This window comes from Ursus arctos, unplaced genomic scaffold (assembly GCF_023065955.2).
Source record: "Ursus arctos isolate Adak ecotype North America unplaced genomic scaffold, UrsArc2.0 scaffold_12, whole genome shotgun sequence".
Classification (NCBI taxonomy): domain Eukaryota; kingdom Metazoa; phylum Chordata; class Mammalia; order Carnivora; family Ursidae; genus Ursus; species Ursus arctos.
Window position 1 is genome coordinate 9,428,921 of NW_026622786.1, and position 16,759 is coordinate 9,445,679.

Here is a 16,759-nt window from a genome sequence, read left to right on the forward strand (position 1 = left end):
TGTGAATACACAGGGAAAAGACAGCCATCCACAAGCCAAGGAGGGAGGCCTGGAACAGACCCCTCCTTCAGAGCCCACAAAACGAACCGACCCTGCCAACACCTCAGTGTCAGACTTCCAGCCTCCAGGACCCTGGGATGGTAAGTGTCTGCTGCGCAAGCCGCCCAGGTCTCGGTGACAGCAGCCCGAGCAAACAAACACAGGGGACGTCTCCAGTTGCTTGGGAGGGGCCTCCTGGACACTCTTTTGAAAGGGTTTCTGGTGCCACACCAGACTAGCAGGAAAGAAATCCGTGAGCAGCTAGCAATGTCGTCCGTGAACGTGGGGAGGGGAGCAGTACTGAATTTGGAGTCAGCCGGCCAGGAAATGTACCCAGGCTCGGACACATTGCGCCTTCGCCATGAAAACAGGGGCTTTGCTGAAAGATGAGGGAGGCAGCATGGGGAGCTAGCATGGCATCGCGGGGATACTGGTCTCTAGCCTGCCCAGCGAGAAAGAAATCAGTCCTTTCCTAATAAGACAGCACTAGCAACTAACAAAACAAAGTCCAAGTCTCAAACAAAATGATAGCTCCTTAATATTTTACCAGATGTCAGCATCCCCTTCAATTATCCTTTTTGAAGTTTGTTGTGTTAACACTACAATGTCTGCTCTCCCCAGCTCTGCGGAGCTTTACGAGATCTCTTCAACTCCAGCAGAGTACTGTAAGATTCCAAAGCCCTGCTAACCGCAAGGAATCTCTCAGAGCAGGTGTTCGCGTGTACTAGTGTCTTAGAGAAGGACTGAAATTGGCATGACTAGGCCCAGAGGTGTGGGCGTAGTAGTTCCTTTGGGCAGCTGAGGGCTCCTCTTTATTCCCTTCCTGATGGCACATTCAACAACAAACTCCTGTATGTTAAACCTGAGGTCTTAGTGTGTGTGTGTGTGTGTGTGTGTGTGTGTGTGTGACGTGGCTCAGCATACCGGGTACTCCATGGAACACCATTCCAATTTGGAAGCAAGATGCCACTTTTGCTGTTGACATCAGGGTTGACTACACAGGCCCCGACAGTAGTAACAACACTGAGATGACATTGGAAGGGACTCCAGAGGCAGTGATCGCAAGAAAGAAACACGGAGCAGAATAAGACGAAAGAAGAGCCTGTCTGTTGCTGTTGTAACGAACCACCCCCAACACGGTGGCTTGAAACAATAACCATTGTATTTGTTCTTGATTAGGGGGTCAGTAATTTGGGCTGGGCCCAGCTGGGTGATTCCTCTAGTCCCCCAAGGTCATTCACTTAGCCAGCTGGCTGGTCAGCAGGAGCTGGTCAATGTAGGGGTGTCAGCTGGTTTGGCTCTGCTCTGTTCCGCAGGCTTTATCACAAGGTGGCAGAAGAGTCCTCAGCGGCCAGAGAGGGCAAGCCCAGAGCGTTGGCACTGCTCAGGCCGCTGCTTCCATCACACCTGCTTGGTCCCAGCGGCCAAGCCCAGGGCCAGTGTGGGAGTGGATGGCACAAGGCCTGACATCCACGAAGCCATGATTTCCTGAAGGGCCTTTCAGTGTAAGAATCTTCCACAGTTTGCTTTCCTGAGAACCTTTGTAAAAGGTGCAGAGATTCTCCAGGGTAAAACTTGCGGACAGCCAGAGCTTCCGCCTTCAAAGGCAGTGATATCTTTATTACTTTCATTACTATGATCCCATCTATACACACAGGCAAGTAGGCCTAGGGAAACTCAAATCTCTTAATCTCTGAGACTCAGTTTCTCATTCGTAAAACTCACCCTATAGGGTTATGGTAAGGATCACATGAGCTCATGGCCTTTGTGGAAAGTACAAAGCAGTCAGTGGGTGTTCTTCTATCAGCCAGGAGAAACTTTAAGCTGGTGCCCAGGGAAATGTGCAGATACTCAATGAGAAAAGAGAGTTCCGGGAGACTGGGTTGTTTAACGAATTTTTTTTTTTTTAATTCATGAAAAAGACCTTTTGGTTCGAGAGACATTAAGTTAATCTTGGTCTCTATGTCCCCCTCGCCAAGACCGACAAGGAGAAAACAGATTTTGTCTTCATTTCACATATCTGCTTTCCTTTTGTGCTCATTCTAAATTGTTCCTCTGTCTCAAATGCAACGTGTTCTCTCCTGCTCCGAATAGTGTAGGTCCAGCTCACAAGACATCTCCTCCAGAAAGTGTTTGATGTATCGCACCCCAGGTTGATCCCTGCTCACCCATCCATCAAACATGACCATGTCCTTTTTATGTATCCAGCACGGTGCCAGGACCCAGTGGCACAAAGACGAATGAGGCATAGTTTTTATCCCCTAGCTGCTCACAGACCAGTGATGAGACAGATGCAGAAACAGGAAATAGCACTATCATGGCGTGCTGCGAAAGAAAAATGTGTATTTTTTTTTTCAAGAAACATGTAATGATCCCTTACGCGGTGCCTGCCTAATACCGGGGTGAAATACAAAAAATGAATAAGATGCCTTTTCTATTTTTAAGAGGTGTCTAGCGCAGGAGGCAGACGAGTCAACAGTCACATTTCAGGAACACAGAAGCAAGCATGAGGTTCACATGGGAGCCCAGAGCCTGGCACCTGCCAGATTGAAGCAGTTGGGGAAAGTTTCCCGTAGAATTTATATCAAATAAGAAAAAACAGGGGGCGGATTCCAGGCAGACAGAGCAGCACACACAAAGGCAGAGTGGCTTGGGGGATGTGGCATTTTGGAGAAACCCAAAGCAACTCAGCATGCCTGGTACACAGAGTGAGTAAGGGGATGGGGAGAGCAAAGTCTGGAGAGGTAGGCAGAGGCAGACCCCAGGTACCGGGGAACCATTGATCATTTTAACCTGGCAAGTGCTCTGGTTGGATTTGCATTTTAGAAAGACCATTCCAGGGGCACCTGGGTGGCTCAGTCAGTTAAGCATCTGCCTTCAGTTCAGGTCATGATCTCAGGGTCCTGGGATCAAGTCCTACATTGGGCTCCCTGTTCAGAGGGGAGCCTTCTTCTCCCTCTCCCTCTGCTGGCTCATGTCTTTCTCGCTCACTCTCTCTCAAATAAATAAAAAAAAAATCTTAAAAAAAAGAAAGAAAAAAGAAAGAATGAAAGATCATTCCAGCAGAGGTGGGTAGGTAGGCACTTACAGGGGCAGTCTGGGGGCAAGACAGTAACATAAGAGACTACTTAAAATTCACTTCAAAAGGGAAATCATGAGGGATTGAATTTAGGTAATACTACTGAGGACAGAGAGAAGGAGATGGATTGGAAGCCATAAACAGTGTTATGGGCTGAATTCTGTTCTTCCCTGAAAAAATTCATGTGTTGATGTCCTAACCTCTGGTACCTCAGAATGTGACCATGTTTGAGGAAAAGTTCTTTATTTTTCTATTATTTTTTTAATAATTTATTTTGTTTTAAAATATTTTATTTATTTATTTGTCAGAGAGAGAGAGAGCTTGCACAAGCAGGGGGGCAGCAGGCAGAGGGAGAAGCAGGCTCCTGGTTGAGCAGGGAGCCCTGGGATCATGACCTGAGCCGAAGGCAGATGCTTAGCCTACTGAGCCACCCACGCATCCCCAGAGAAGGTCTTGAAAGACATGATAAAGTTAAAGGTCATTAGGGTGAGCGTGAATCCTATGTCATTGTTGTGCTTATAAGATTAGGGCACAGAGACATACGAAAGGAAGACCATGTGAAGACACAAGAAGACAGTTCTCTACAAACCAAGGAGAGAGGCCTCAGAAGAAACCAATCCTGCTGATACAGTGTCTCGAACTTCCATCCTCCAGAGCTGTGAGAAAATAAATTTGTACTGTTTGAGCCACCCCATCTGTCGTACTTCACTCTGACAACCCGAGCCAACAAATACAGAGAGGAAGACTCGGGAGACCTGGGCGGACATGGATGTAGGGTGGCTTTCAGGTTTCTGACTTGGCCACCTGGCAGGTGACGTGCCTCTTTCCAAGAGTATAACTCAGGAGGAGCAGTGGGGGAGGCGATGGAAGATGCTATTCCAGCTGCGACACATTCGGCGCCCCCGGGGATGTGTTCGTGGTCCCTGTAGAGCAATGAGAGGAGATGCCCACTAAGCCCCTGGACGGGACATGTGGGGCTGGAGCTCACGCAGGAGTGGGGGGTACAGAGGATGGGGTCTTCAGACACAGGGGCAGTTGAAGCAGAGGACAGCCGAGGTCCCCAGGGAACATGTGTGCTCTGAGAAGAGAGGGCAGAATCACAGAGAATCCCACCACTTACAGGAGAAGTGAAGAAAGATGGCCTGGGCCCAGGACAGAGCGAGAGGCTTAGGTGTTTCTCAGAGAAGAAAATGTCAACAGAGGCTCTTGAATCCTGGAGACATCAACGTCTCAAAGTCTCTGTCTCTGTCTCACACACACACACACACACACACACACACACACACACACACAAGTCTATGTTGTTCTACTGTCTTGGATATTGCTGTTGCTTTGCCATGGTGTTTCCGTTATTTCACATGCTTCGCTCCTCAGGTTTTACAGTCAGAAGCGGAACGATGTCTGTCTGCTTCTCCAGAGGCAGCAGAACGCCTTTAGCTCTAGCTCCCTGCCTGCTAGTGCTTGCCCTCGTGGCTGGGGGTTCTGCCAGCCAGCCCCCAAACAGAAGCTGCCCCTTGGTGGCTTTCTCTCTCCCGCAGGGGCATCTCAGTGGGCCCTCTTCGTTTTTCGAGCAGGGCCTTCCCAGCCCATCCTGTAGTGATGATGGACGGCTGGAGGGCACCAAGGTGGGGTCAGATGTCTAGGAATTGTGGAAATCACCGCTCCTACTTACCCCAGCCTCCCAGACCCGGGAAAATCCAGTTAGCACAGGCTCGTCCTAGCTTCCAGGTATTCCCTTTATTTACTCTGGGAAAGGGGGAGGCACATGGACCCCCTCTCATGGACGCCTCACTCCAATCAAGATGCCTTGGAGAAAGGTAATTTGCCCAGAGTTGCATGATTAATGAAGAACTCAGGAGGCGGGGCGCCTGGCTGGTTTAGTCGGAAGAACGCACAACGCTTGATCTCGGGGTCAGGAGTTCAAGCCCCACATTGGGTGCAGAGATTACTAAAACTAAATAAGAATCCAGGATGTGGACCTGGCTCTGGGTGACTCTAAAGACCCTGGGTGACTCTAAAGACCTCTCCACTGTTACATGACCCTCTCCCCTGGTGTCTTGCCCCCACCCCCACCTGGTTCTGCCTTCCTTTCCCGGCATCCGGCTGCTTGTTCCAGCAGCCCACGCACCAACGTTGGAATCATGCTGCTGAAATCCTGGGGCGCTTTACCCCAAAGTCAGCAGTCAGGTGGGCAGTCAGATGCTTACTCACCAGGACCTTCTCCAGGTTCATTCTCCAGAGCAAGAGAAAGAGCTTTATGTCTTAAGAACTTCCTGCCTCCTTGGAAATCTGAGTGCTGGATAAAATGTCAGAGATCAGTTTTTCTCACCCACTCACCCCCCACCCCCAGCACTAGCTTCTGGGAAGAGCCAGTCAGTGTCTCTCCGGAGCGTGAGAGTAATGGCTAGGGCGGCAGGGCCGGCCCTCTCCCCCTTTCGCTAAGAAGCCTGAAGAGGTCTGCCCACCCGGCTGGACTGCCTCGGGGGCCCAGGGCCAGCTCGGTCCTCGGTGACAAACTCAGCACCCTGGTCATCCCCGCTCACCCCCTCCTAAGGTTCCCCACCATGAATCCCCTCCTTGAGATACCACGCCGGGGGTGACCAGCCTCTGTCTGAGCCTCAACTGCCCCCAGGGAGAGGGGCTCCGGCCTCCCCGCTTCCCGGCACAGCCCTGACACTCTGAGCTGTTCCAGGCCCTTCTTATTTGGAGATTACATCGCCATCCCCGGTGCTCCCTTCCAGAGTCGGGAGGAGGAGACGTGCGCTGCACACAAACCCCGAAGCGGGGGGGGGGGGGGGGGGGGGGGCCGGGCAGCTGTCGCCTCTGCCCCCCTGGCCAGGTGGAGGCCTGGAAAGGCAGCTCTGCGTGCCTGGCTCCCCAGCGGGCTGGGAGCGGGTGCCTCTGTGCCTGCAGGGCCTTCTGCCTGGCAGCCCCGTTTCCTCATACCTGAGCCGGCCGCGGCCGCACGCACCACTACCGGCCTGAGCGCGCTATTTAAGGCCAGCGCCCAAGAGCTGGCTGTGAGTCACAGCCCGCGCGGGCAGCGGCAGCTCCAGGTCCCCCAGCACCCAGCGCGCCGTGGGAAGGGACCCTGCCCTCGCCATGGCTTCCCCAGGGCAGATCATCTTCTGGAGGTAGTGTACTCCTCTCTCTCCTGGCCGGCCAAGGGGACAGGGCTGAGGGCTTTGGGGGGTGCGGGGGACTCCGGGGCTACCTGTACCCTTATCTGATCCAGCATGGGGCTGGCCGGAAGCCTGGCCAGACCAGGGCCGAACCGGACCTGACCGAGCGCCACACCCCAGCTGCTCAGGGCCACCTCTTCAGCGTCAGACTGGTTTTCTGCCACGGAGGCCTGGCACCTGCCCGGGCAGATCTGGAGCAGGGCATGTGGGTGCCAGGCTGAGAGCTCCCCGAGACATCGAGGCTCTTGTGGGGCCCCGAGCAGGGTGGCATGGAGCTGCCTGCTGGGATGGAAGGGCGCCAGTGACTGGTGATGGGTGGGATGCCGGGGAGCCCACTCTACGGTCCCGCGATGAAGCAGGGGACTGGGGTGTGACTTCCCAGGATGGCTGCATAGCCCACACCAACGTCCTCCCTCCACCCCCAGCTCCAGGATGGGGCCCTAGTTCTCCTGGGGGCTCCCTGGAGAGGAGACCCCTGGGGCTGCTGCTGAGAAAGCAGGCCTTTCCGAAGGCCCCCTGGGGGCCGGGGCAGAGCAGGGAAGGACACAAACGCAGGAGCTTTGGAGCTTCGGAGCTTCGGAGGCACAAATGCAGAAGGCAAGGAGAGCTGACAGGATGGAGAGCTGAGAAGAGGGCGAGCCTAACCCCCCATCCGTGAGGGAAGAAGCCAGCCTACCCCTTACATTTTGCTCCGCTCACATAGCTACCTCTAGTTGCCCCTTTTTCCCCGCAGGACATCACTTCCCTTTCTGCAAAGAATGAGATGGAAAGTGAAGGAAGGGTTTTCCCGAGAGGGTTGGTGATTCAACGTCCGTCACAACTCATGATGGTGTTTAGGAAGACAGGAAGGCTGGTACCTGTCGGTTCTAGGGGTTGTTTGAGAGACCGACCCTCTCATTTCTGGGTGTCTTTTCCAGGGAGAGGAAAAGAAGGGTGGGAAGGAGGAAAGGAAAGCTCAGATTAGCAGTGAAGTTTGTCAGGAGGCTGAGGGAATATTACTTCCCAGCAGCAGCCTGGAAAATTCTCTCCCTTCAAACAAAATGACAGCTCCCTCCCTTGTGTCCGTCTAGAATAACTAGCCCTGCAGCCGGGGTGGGGGTGGGGGGCTCTGTGTGGCCAGCAGGGTGTTGGGCAGCACTCCCCTTCAAGTGGCCCACAAAGACGCTCTGCTCCAGGGAGGAGCAGCAAGTAGGAGGGCATCCGTTGGGGCTTTTCTGTCCTGCAAGAACACCCCAGGAAGCACCGACGTCGGAGGAACTGATGTTTTGCCGGCACCTTCCATGTCCATGCCCTGGGCTAAATGCCTTACAGAAGTCTCCTTTGACCCTCACCAGAGCCCGTGAGAGTTCATTATCGCCTCAGAGAAGTTAAGTCATGTGCTCAAGGTCACACAGCGTGCAGGGGACAGGGCAGCATTTAAATCCACTCTACCTAACTCTGAAACCCAAGCTCTCTCCTCTGAGCCAGGCTTGCCCCCACCCCCCTCCCTGACCTGCCTGTCCCAGCTCCCCCCGCCCCCCTCCATTCCTGCATTCTGGCTCCATTGATGTGAAACACTCCTCATGCAACAAGTGACTCTGTTGTTCCAAAGATGGATGTGTGGGCTTTCTAATAATACATTAAGACCAGCCTGACTGGTTTGGTGGGAGGATTAGCAGGAAGTGGGTGTTCAAAATGCATATTCCCCCACCCTTAAGAGACCAAATGGAATCAACAGAGACTCCTCTTGTCGGCCCCAGCATGCCTCATTAGCTATTCATGCTCTGCAATTGCAAAAGCGATGACAAGCCACAGAGCTGCAGAGCTTTTGTGCAAAGAGGCCACCCGGAAGAGGGTCAGTGGGCGGGCTCGGTGGGAACCAGGGTCTGGAGAATTAGGGAACCATGCGAGCCCACCTGGGAGAACCCCGTGTCCACTCTTGGCCCTAACAAACCCTCTTTCTTTGCCATAATTTTCTTAATGCATAGTGATTGCTTTTATTGAGGTGATCATGACCGTTGGTGGTGTGGGAGAGCTTATGAGAGCGCCTGGTGGTGGATTGCTCTCTTAAATAATTATCAGAGAGCTTAATACCTTCAAATCTCATGCTCAAAGATGCATGCCACTCAGGGATGGAATACCGATGTGCAGTGTCTACTGTGCCTGACCTCCTTGGTATATTTAAATACTGTGTGATCAGAATTTTCCTCCCCTCTTCCCATTATAGCTGTCAATAGGAACAGCATTTGCCCATGGAACGTTTGTTGAGTACCTGCTAGGGGTCCAAGGGTGGAAAAGTCATGACTGATGAGGTTGTGGGATATCAGTGAGGCTCGATGGGGTAGAGTCCGGCGCCGACAACCAAGAAAGAATTCTTGAGACATCTTTGGTGCAAAACTGGTGGTTTATTAAAGCACAGGGACAGGACCCATGGGCAGAAAGAGCTGCTGCCCCGGGTTGTGAGGGGTGGCCGATTTTATATTTGGGATTTGGGGGAGGTAAGAAACAGGGAAGTTTCAAAAGGATTTTCATATGTCAAAGAAGACTCACAGGATCCCAGAGGCCTTGCCATTGTCAAGTTAAGGTTATTTTTCCCTCTAGCAAGGCATTACCGTGAAGATATTTGGGAGCTTCCTGGAGAAATTACACTCTGCACGCTTCAAGTATCTGTCTATGGGCTGCAGGTTACAGAGACATTCAATTGTATACATTTCCTTCCAGAAGCTAGGTTATTGATAGAAATGCTTTGTTCTTGTAAACTGCTAAGACATTTTAAACTGAGGGAGATGCAAGTCTTGCAGGATTGTGGTCTCTATAGGTTAACTATTTCTTTTTCCTTTAGGGCAGCCAGGAGTGCCTGAGGAATGTCACCTACATCCCATGGGGCGGGGGTTGCGGGGCGTCAGTTTCTGCTTTGTCCTCAGCTTGCCTTCTGTTCCCTCTTCAATGACCCCTACTCAACATTATGTTCTGGTCAACAGCATTAACTGAGTACCTGCTCTGTGCTGGGTATTAGACTAAGCAGTGGGGTAAAAGCAGCTAAGACATTGGGCGATTATAGCCTAATGAAGGAGAAGGATTCCCAAACAGATCATTCGGACCTGCTCTTCATAGGTCAAGAGATAATAAGAGCAGGATGCAACAGCAGCACTTCCCTAACCTGGGGCTTTAGGGAAGGTTTCCTGAGCCAGGTGATGGCTGGGTTAAGTCTTGAAGGATGAGTTAGTGTGATCCAGGTGAAGAAGGGTGGGAAGGACACTCTGTGCAGAGGAAAGAATAGAATAGAATAGAACTCATGGACCAATATGGGGTTTTGGAAAACTACAAGCTACTCTCCTATCATCATCAGAGTATGAAGCATGAGGCAGGGAGTGCCGGGATGAAACAGGAGAGGAAGACCCAGGTCATGCTAGGCCCTGTCTGCCAGGCTCAAAGTTAGGAGTTTGTTGCTGTGATGAGGAGCCAATGAAGGCTCTCAAGCAGGGGAATCTTGGAGGTTTTCATCTTAGGTGTGTTACTCCAGAGGTAGCATGGAGGATGGATATGAGGGCATTGAGCCTGGGGGACAGGAGAAACAGTAGGAAAACAGTTGCAGTCAGAAGTATAAGGAATAATGAGGACCTAAAGTAGGGAATGATAGCAGGGATCTAGAGGGGAAAATCAATTCCAGAAACGTTTAGAACTTAAAATCAGTAATATATGGTAAATGAATGGAGGGGCATGTAGGGTGGTGCAGAGTAGGAGTAGATGAGGCAAAGGAAGGAGGCTGGAAAGCCCCCATGTTTCTGGACTGGACAGAGTGAATAGGGAAGAGTGAGGAGAGATGAGAGTTAGTTAACTCTGGTACATGATGAATTTGAGGTTCCCCTGGGACCTCCAGTTGGAGATGCTCAATAGGCAGTGGAAGGCATGAGGCTGAAACCGGGAAAAGTCAGGCCTGGAGATAGCAATTGAGAGTCAATGACTCACAGGCAGGGAATGATCACCTGGGATGTCTTCTAAGGAAAGCACATAGAGAGGGGCAAGGAGGCAGGGATGGAAAACCAACTTTTAAGGGTGGACAGAGGACGATGAATCAAAGAAAGAGCTGAGAGTACATGGTGGGAGAGGTAGGAAGAGACCAGGATAGACAAGTCTCAGGAATGTCAACAGAGCAAAGTTTCATAGAGGTGCCAGGGCTGGAAGGGTGTCATTCCGGCTCAGTAAGGTCTGGTGCTGATAGAGAGATCCAATCCACACAAAAATATGGCCTATGCAGCATTTCACCAAAACACACATGGCTTTGCCCAGAAAATGAAGAGAACATCCTGCCAAGTAGACTCTGCACCCAAATGAGGCCAAGAAGGGGCAGGGATGGCTCTGAGGCTAGCCTGAAGACAGGCTCAAGGGTGCATTGAGTGCACACAGTCAGCAGAGAACACCAGATAGCTGTAACATCTGCTAGTTCTCCTTCCTGAAAGCAGAGACACAACTGTAGCAGAAATGAGGCCCAGCTGGCACAGATTTCAAATCTTTATTCTGCTTTCCCTTACTCCATCCTCCTCTCCCTCCCTCCCTCCCTTCTTTCCTTTCTTCCTTTTCCCTGGATTCTTCATCTATTCTTATTCTGACTCTTCTATCTGAAGTGAGTTCTTTGGAGCATTTAAGACTGGGGGAAATCACTAGCAACAATGGGATTAATGAAGACATGTCAAAGGAAGGAAGTTACTAATGGAGAAGCAGGAATCTTTTTGCCAGAAGAAGGTGCATGAAACATAAAATGAGGGAGGCTAGAACAAGAGCAGCTCAAGGAGCTTTGCTCTGAATTCTTGGCTTCCCATTGTCCCTGAGTTTTCAAGCTGGTAACTGGCTCAAACGTACCAGACATTAATGGCTAGAGAAAACAGTGCTTGGCAACACAAAGTTTGCCTCACGGGAAAATCATGAAAGGCCTGGCTTGGGGAGGATCTCAGCACAGGCCATGATGATACTTGAAACCCCCTGAGATATGAGATGGGCCCAACTTTCAGACTCTCTGAGCTTACAAAATCTAAGCCTTCAGGGCCCATCGCCCATGAACAGGACAGAAAGTTAGAAAATGAGACAAAACTGTGCATTGGAAGAAAGACTTAAACAGGTGGCACCTGTGTTCCTGCCCCCATCAGAAGTCCAGCATCTTCTGAGCCTGGCACTCTTTCCCCATTTCCAACTCTTACAATGCTACTCTCTTTCAACATTCAGCTCAAATGGTGTCTTCACTTTGAAGTCTTCCTGAATCTTTCTGGTTGCAATCAATTGCTCCTTTTATGTTTGTCGTTGGCCATGTTGATGGATTTCCGTTCCTGGTGCCCATCTGTTTCCCTCCATAGGATTAGCCCCTTGAGGGTCTGCCCTTTGTCCTGTTCACTGTTGTATGAAGGCAGTGTAGCACCATGGCTACCTATCTGGGCTCTGGAATCAGACTGTCTGGATTCAAATCCTCCTGTCACCTTGAACACTTACCCCACTGGAATTAGTCTGACTAATTAGCCTCTGTGAGCCTCAATTTCCCTATCTGTAAGATGGGGGTGACAATATACCTAACTCCCAGGGTTATGTGAATGACATGCAATGATTATATGTCTGGCACATCCTAAGAACTCCATAAAGGTTAGCTATTGGTAGAGTCATTATTTGCAATTCTACTATGCCCAATACATGACTAGCTCTCTGTGAAAACATATTAACCTCAACTCCATGACCCCACTGGCCCTCTTGTCCCTTGAACAGGTGTTCTCATGAGACTATACTTTGGATAAATTGCCAGCGGGGTCTCCTAAAGACAGTTGACTCTAACAACACTCTGGAGAACAGAGTTTTCTAGATTCTTGTTTTGAAAAAAAAAAATCAAGTCCACCTCACCTTCTATTGTTTATGAGCTTGACACATAATCTGTCTCTCAACCTGAGAATGACCATGGTTTAGAATAAATGTCTGGCTCTACCAGTATTGAGGATGAAAGCAAATGAGGTGAGTAGGGGAGATCCTTGTGTATACAAACTCAGCATCTAGATCTTCCTCATGAGGCACTGTTGACATCAAGAGCCACAACATCCAGGGGGAAGTTGGAGCTATGGAGAGCTGACCAAGCACTAGGTAATGGTTAACTAGCTAAACCACCCCACGCTCCTAATTATCTCCATTTCATAGATGCAATTGTTGAGGCAAGACGACTTGCTCGATGTCTCCCAGCCAGCCAGTGGCAGGAACCAACTAGGTCCCACCTAGATCTCCATACTAACTGTTATTAGAAAAGTATCTTTCTAATTAGCTCTGCCTCATCTCCTGCCACTTGAAGCAAAACCCATCTCATCACTGGCAAAACTCACTTCCTCTGGGACAAGTGACTGCCAGTGTTCTTAACCATGGAGGAGGGAGCTGTCCCCAGAACAGGCTAGAGTCTGTGGATTATCAGCCCCCAATTTGTGTTGTTTCAAGTAGCACACAGCTACTTGAGCTCTAGATGAGTGAGTTCAGGAGAAAAAAGTGACTGAAACTCAGTGAGAATTGCATACTTTCAGAACTTGAAAATTCAGACAGTATACCCCCTCATTTTATTGCTGAGACAATGAAAATAAATTGTGTGACTTGCCCAAGGGTCATGCAGTTTTAAAAAGTGTGTACAAGAGAGTTCTTTCAATAATCCTATATTGCTCAGTGTGCCTAGCTAAAAACTGTGTTGGACCACAGCCAACCACAATTTACCCAAACAGCAAGGCTCCCTAAATCGGAGAGACCAAAGCTTCCTACACATTAACCTTTGACATATGAAGAAGTAGAAATAATGTTTGTACTAGAATTAAGCTGACCTGTGTTCATATTCTAGCTGTCCACTCCTAGCTGGGTGACCTCAAGTATGTTACTTAACCCCTCTGTGTCTTCATTTCCTTCCCAGACAATTGGGGTTAATAACAGTACCTACCTCATAGAGTTGTTGTCAAGACTAAATGAGTTAACATACATGAGAGGTTGAGAGCTGCACCCAGCTCAGTTAGCACTTTATGTAGGAGTTACTCTTATTCAATTATTCTCTCCCACTGTTTTTACAGAATAACAAAGTGATTCGGAGGGAGGGAAAGGAAGGACAAGTCCAACAGTGGCAGCTGGGTTTAAGGGACCTCAGCGTCTGAATTGTCCTGGGGTTTCAGTCAACTGGAGAGATCTTCTTTTCTAGTCCCTGTTTGGTGAGATATGGGAGCATTCCAGGCCACCTGAGTGGCAACACACTGTACAACACTCCGAGTTCAGTCTCTGGACAGCAGCAGCAGCACCACCTGCGCCTGTTAGAAATGCAAATTATTTCTGGTACCGCCCCCCCAAGACCCACTGAACCACAACCTGGGGGTGGGGCCCCATAATGTGTTATTAACAAGCCATCCAGGTGATGCTGACGTGCTCTCAAGTTCCAGAAGCCCTGTAATAGAGTTCTCTCTGTGCTCCTTGATTCCTCAGGGAAAGCACAAGGATTTAATCCAGACAGAGATAAATTTCACTGGGATCATTTATCACCTCACATTCCTCCTTAAGAAATGTTCTAAAGAGGGACAGATGGGTCTTGACGAAAGCAAAGGGAAAAACATGAAGTTTCTGCAGGTAAAAAACCCAGGTCATATTTCTCTTTATATTAGCTTTCCGCAATCCCAAGCCATCTGCCTGGAACATTTCAGATTTACTAGCTCATCACTTCCAAATGTATTCCTACTACTCCCAGCATAGCAGTAATGGGAGAAAGGGCAGACGGTTTCCCCACTTTCTTTTTCCGCAGATTTAGAATGAAAAATTTCATAGAATAAAAACCATGAAAGATTTGAGAAAGGGAGAGAGCATCCATAAAATTTAGGGGTATTGAATTGTCTCTTTTAGCTTCCTAAGGGCTCCTCATTGTGCTCTCTCCTACCCCCCACCCAAAATGGCCATTTCATACCTTTCTTCTCTTCAGTCCTCTCGCAAGATCCCCCCCCCGCCACCCCGCAACCTCCCGCCCCAGTCTAAGATGATTATCTTGCTGTGTCCTTCACTGAGAAAATAGGAGTCAGCCAACAGATACTCCTTCATCTTTCCACTTCCAAAACCACCTGCTATACCCACCTGTGCCCTTTTTTTCTGGCTCCCTTCCTGGTAGGATGAGTCCAGCTCCTACCAGAGGGCAACCCCTCTGTGCCCTGGATCCATGGGATCCATGTGATCTTGCCAGCTGCTTGAGAACACCTCCACCAGCCAGCATCTGCCGTCCTCCCTCTGCTCCTCTTGTATACCTGTCAGCATGCAGCCCACAGTCAGTGTTTGCTATCTTCAAGGGGAAACCCTCTCTCAGCTTTACAGCCTCTCCAGCTCCCACCCCATGTCTCTTTTCCCTTCTCAGCAAACTTGCTGAAAGAGCTATCTGGAGTTACTGATCTGAGATTCGTGGCATCATGGAGGGAGTACGATGTGGTTCTTAGCACAGACTGGAGCCAGGCTGCCACTTTTTAGCCATGTGGCCTTGGGCAGGTTATTTATTCTCTCTGTGCTTGGATTCCTCATCTGTAAAATGAAGATGATATTAGAATCTGCATAATAATATTGACTGTGAGAATTATGTGAATACATATAAAGCATTTAGCAGTACCTTATTGTAAACCGTGATTTTGTTCCCACTATACCAAGGTATTGCTCCTGTCAATGCCAAACCTAATGTTGATTTCTCTGTTCCTATTTTCACAACAGCATTCAATGCAGGTGTCCCACTACCTACTTCTTGATTTCTTTTCTTGGTTTCCATGATACTACACTCCCCTGATTCCAACCCCCCTTCCCCTGTGATACTGGTATGGTTCACCTCTGCTTGAGGTTCAACTCTTGGGGTTCACCTCTGCTTCTCTATGCCTGGTCTTCATCTGGGGATCCTCTGCTGCCCCATACAACTGGAAACCAATCCAGATCTTCCTCCGGGGAACCTGCTCGGGTATGAGGTCTTTCATTCATTTCTTATATTTGATGATTGGTTCTACTCTGCTAAAAAGCCTCAGGGTCCAGAAACAAATTATAATGGTATAGGGACAATTATCCTTTAAAGGAGCTGGCATGAGCTTCAGGGTTGGGATAAAGTCCCATAAGCATGCTAGGGTAAGTCATATACTAGCAAGTGCTATGTAGGAGGATGACCATATTGGGCCACCCTTCCTGGAAACAGCCTCAATGCCTAGCAGGATTCCCCCATCTGCCTGTTTCTCATTCTGCTCAACCCATTATCCTGTCGCATCAGAGCATCATGGAGTCCAAGCAACATGTACGATTCAAACACCTAATAATCTCTGTGTTTAAGTACCTAAGACAGTCACTCCGAAAGTGAGGCTCAAGGACACCGATACTGCAACAGAATATTCCCCAGAAGAGCTCTGTAGTCAAGCAAGTTTGGAAGCGTTGAATATGACTAGGTTGGACCATACGAAATTGGCAATGTTCAATTGCTTCCAGCCTACAGAAATGGTAATTTCAAAAGGTTCAACCTAAAATGTGCTCTTCTGGGACATTCACTTAGGTGTATTAGCATATTAAAGTCCTAAAGGTAAAGAAATCTGTTTGATTGTGATTGATGCAATGTTATGAAAATGTAATCCTTTTAAAAATAATACTTATTAATAAACATCAGGACACACTTTGGGAATCTAGGGGCCAGAGTAATTAGGAAAGAACAGAAGTCATGAATAGAAAAAAGCACATTAATGTGAGCCTGGGAGCAGCATCAAGGGCTACACAGGTGCACGGAGGAAAAGAGCAGGCTGGTATTTTCCATTCTGGGAATGCCCGCCCATCTTTGATATCCAAAGTCATATTTTTCAGACCTTCCCCTTATACAGTAATTCTTCCCTGATTAACCTTCTTCTAAATAGACTATTTTGTAACTGACCTCTGCCCTTTTCTCCCTCCTAAAGTATAGGGAGGATTCATGAGGTGACATCAGTGTCTCATCTCATATTCCTCAAATGACAGATACTAAATAAACATGGGTATTATTTTGACTACCCTCTCATTATTATAATTATTAATTAGTTCATCTTTTCCGGGTATTATCATCGTCCCAGTTCATAGGTGTTCACGTAATTTGCTTACAACTGCGAGGTGAGTTCGGCCAATCTGGATGTGGGGAGGAGTCTCAGTCCCGGCTGCTGGTGCCTCAAGGAACATCTCACATATGCTCTGTAAAGAACGTGGGCACGTAGCCAGATTTGAATTTGTTTCTCTCCAGGCACCAGAACCAAATGTCCATGACAGAGAATGAAATTGTTGGACAGCGTAGATTCAGAGAGAGGAGAGTGAGACACAGGCTTGGCCATGACTAAATTCTCAGTGTTTCCACCCTCCCCACCCCCCATCCCACTGTCTGGAGTTCTTCCCCTGAGAGAGCCTTTAACAGGCTTCTCTATCATTCATATGCTACCTAATGGCCATCACTGTGGCAGACCCTCTGTGGAGTGACTAG

The 16,759-nt window shown here is 49.2% G+C and overlaps 1 protein-coding gene across 2 annotated transcripts in view; it reads left to right on the forward strand.

Moving 5' to 3' along the window:
• Positions 1–6,016: 6,016 nt before the first annotated feature.
• VTCN1 (V-set domain containing T cell activation inhibitor 1) overlaps positions 6,017–16,759 on the forward strand; it is a 54,411-nt gene continuing 43,668 nt past the window's right edge. The window contains exon 1 of one of the 2 annotated variants that reach the window (XM_057310339.1): positions 6,017–6,252. In XM_057310339.1, the coding sequence (XP_057166322.1) occupies positions 6,221–6,252 (32 nt within the window). In that variant the 5' untranslated portion in view covers positions 6,017–6,220. The remainder of the gene's footprint in view (positions 6,253–16,759) is intronic. The other variant, XM_026483653.4, reaches the window with a different exon arrangement.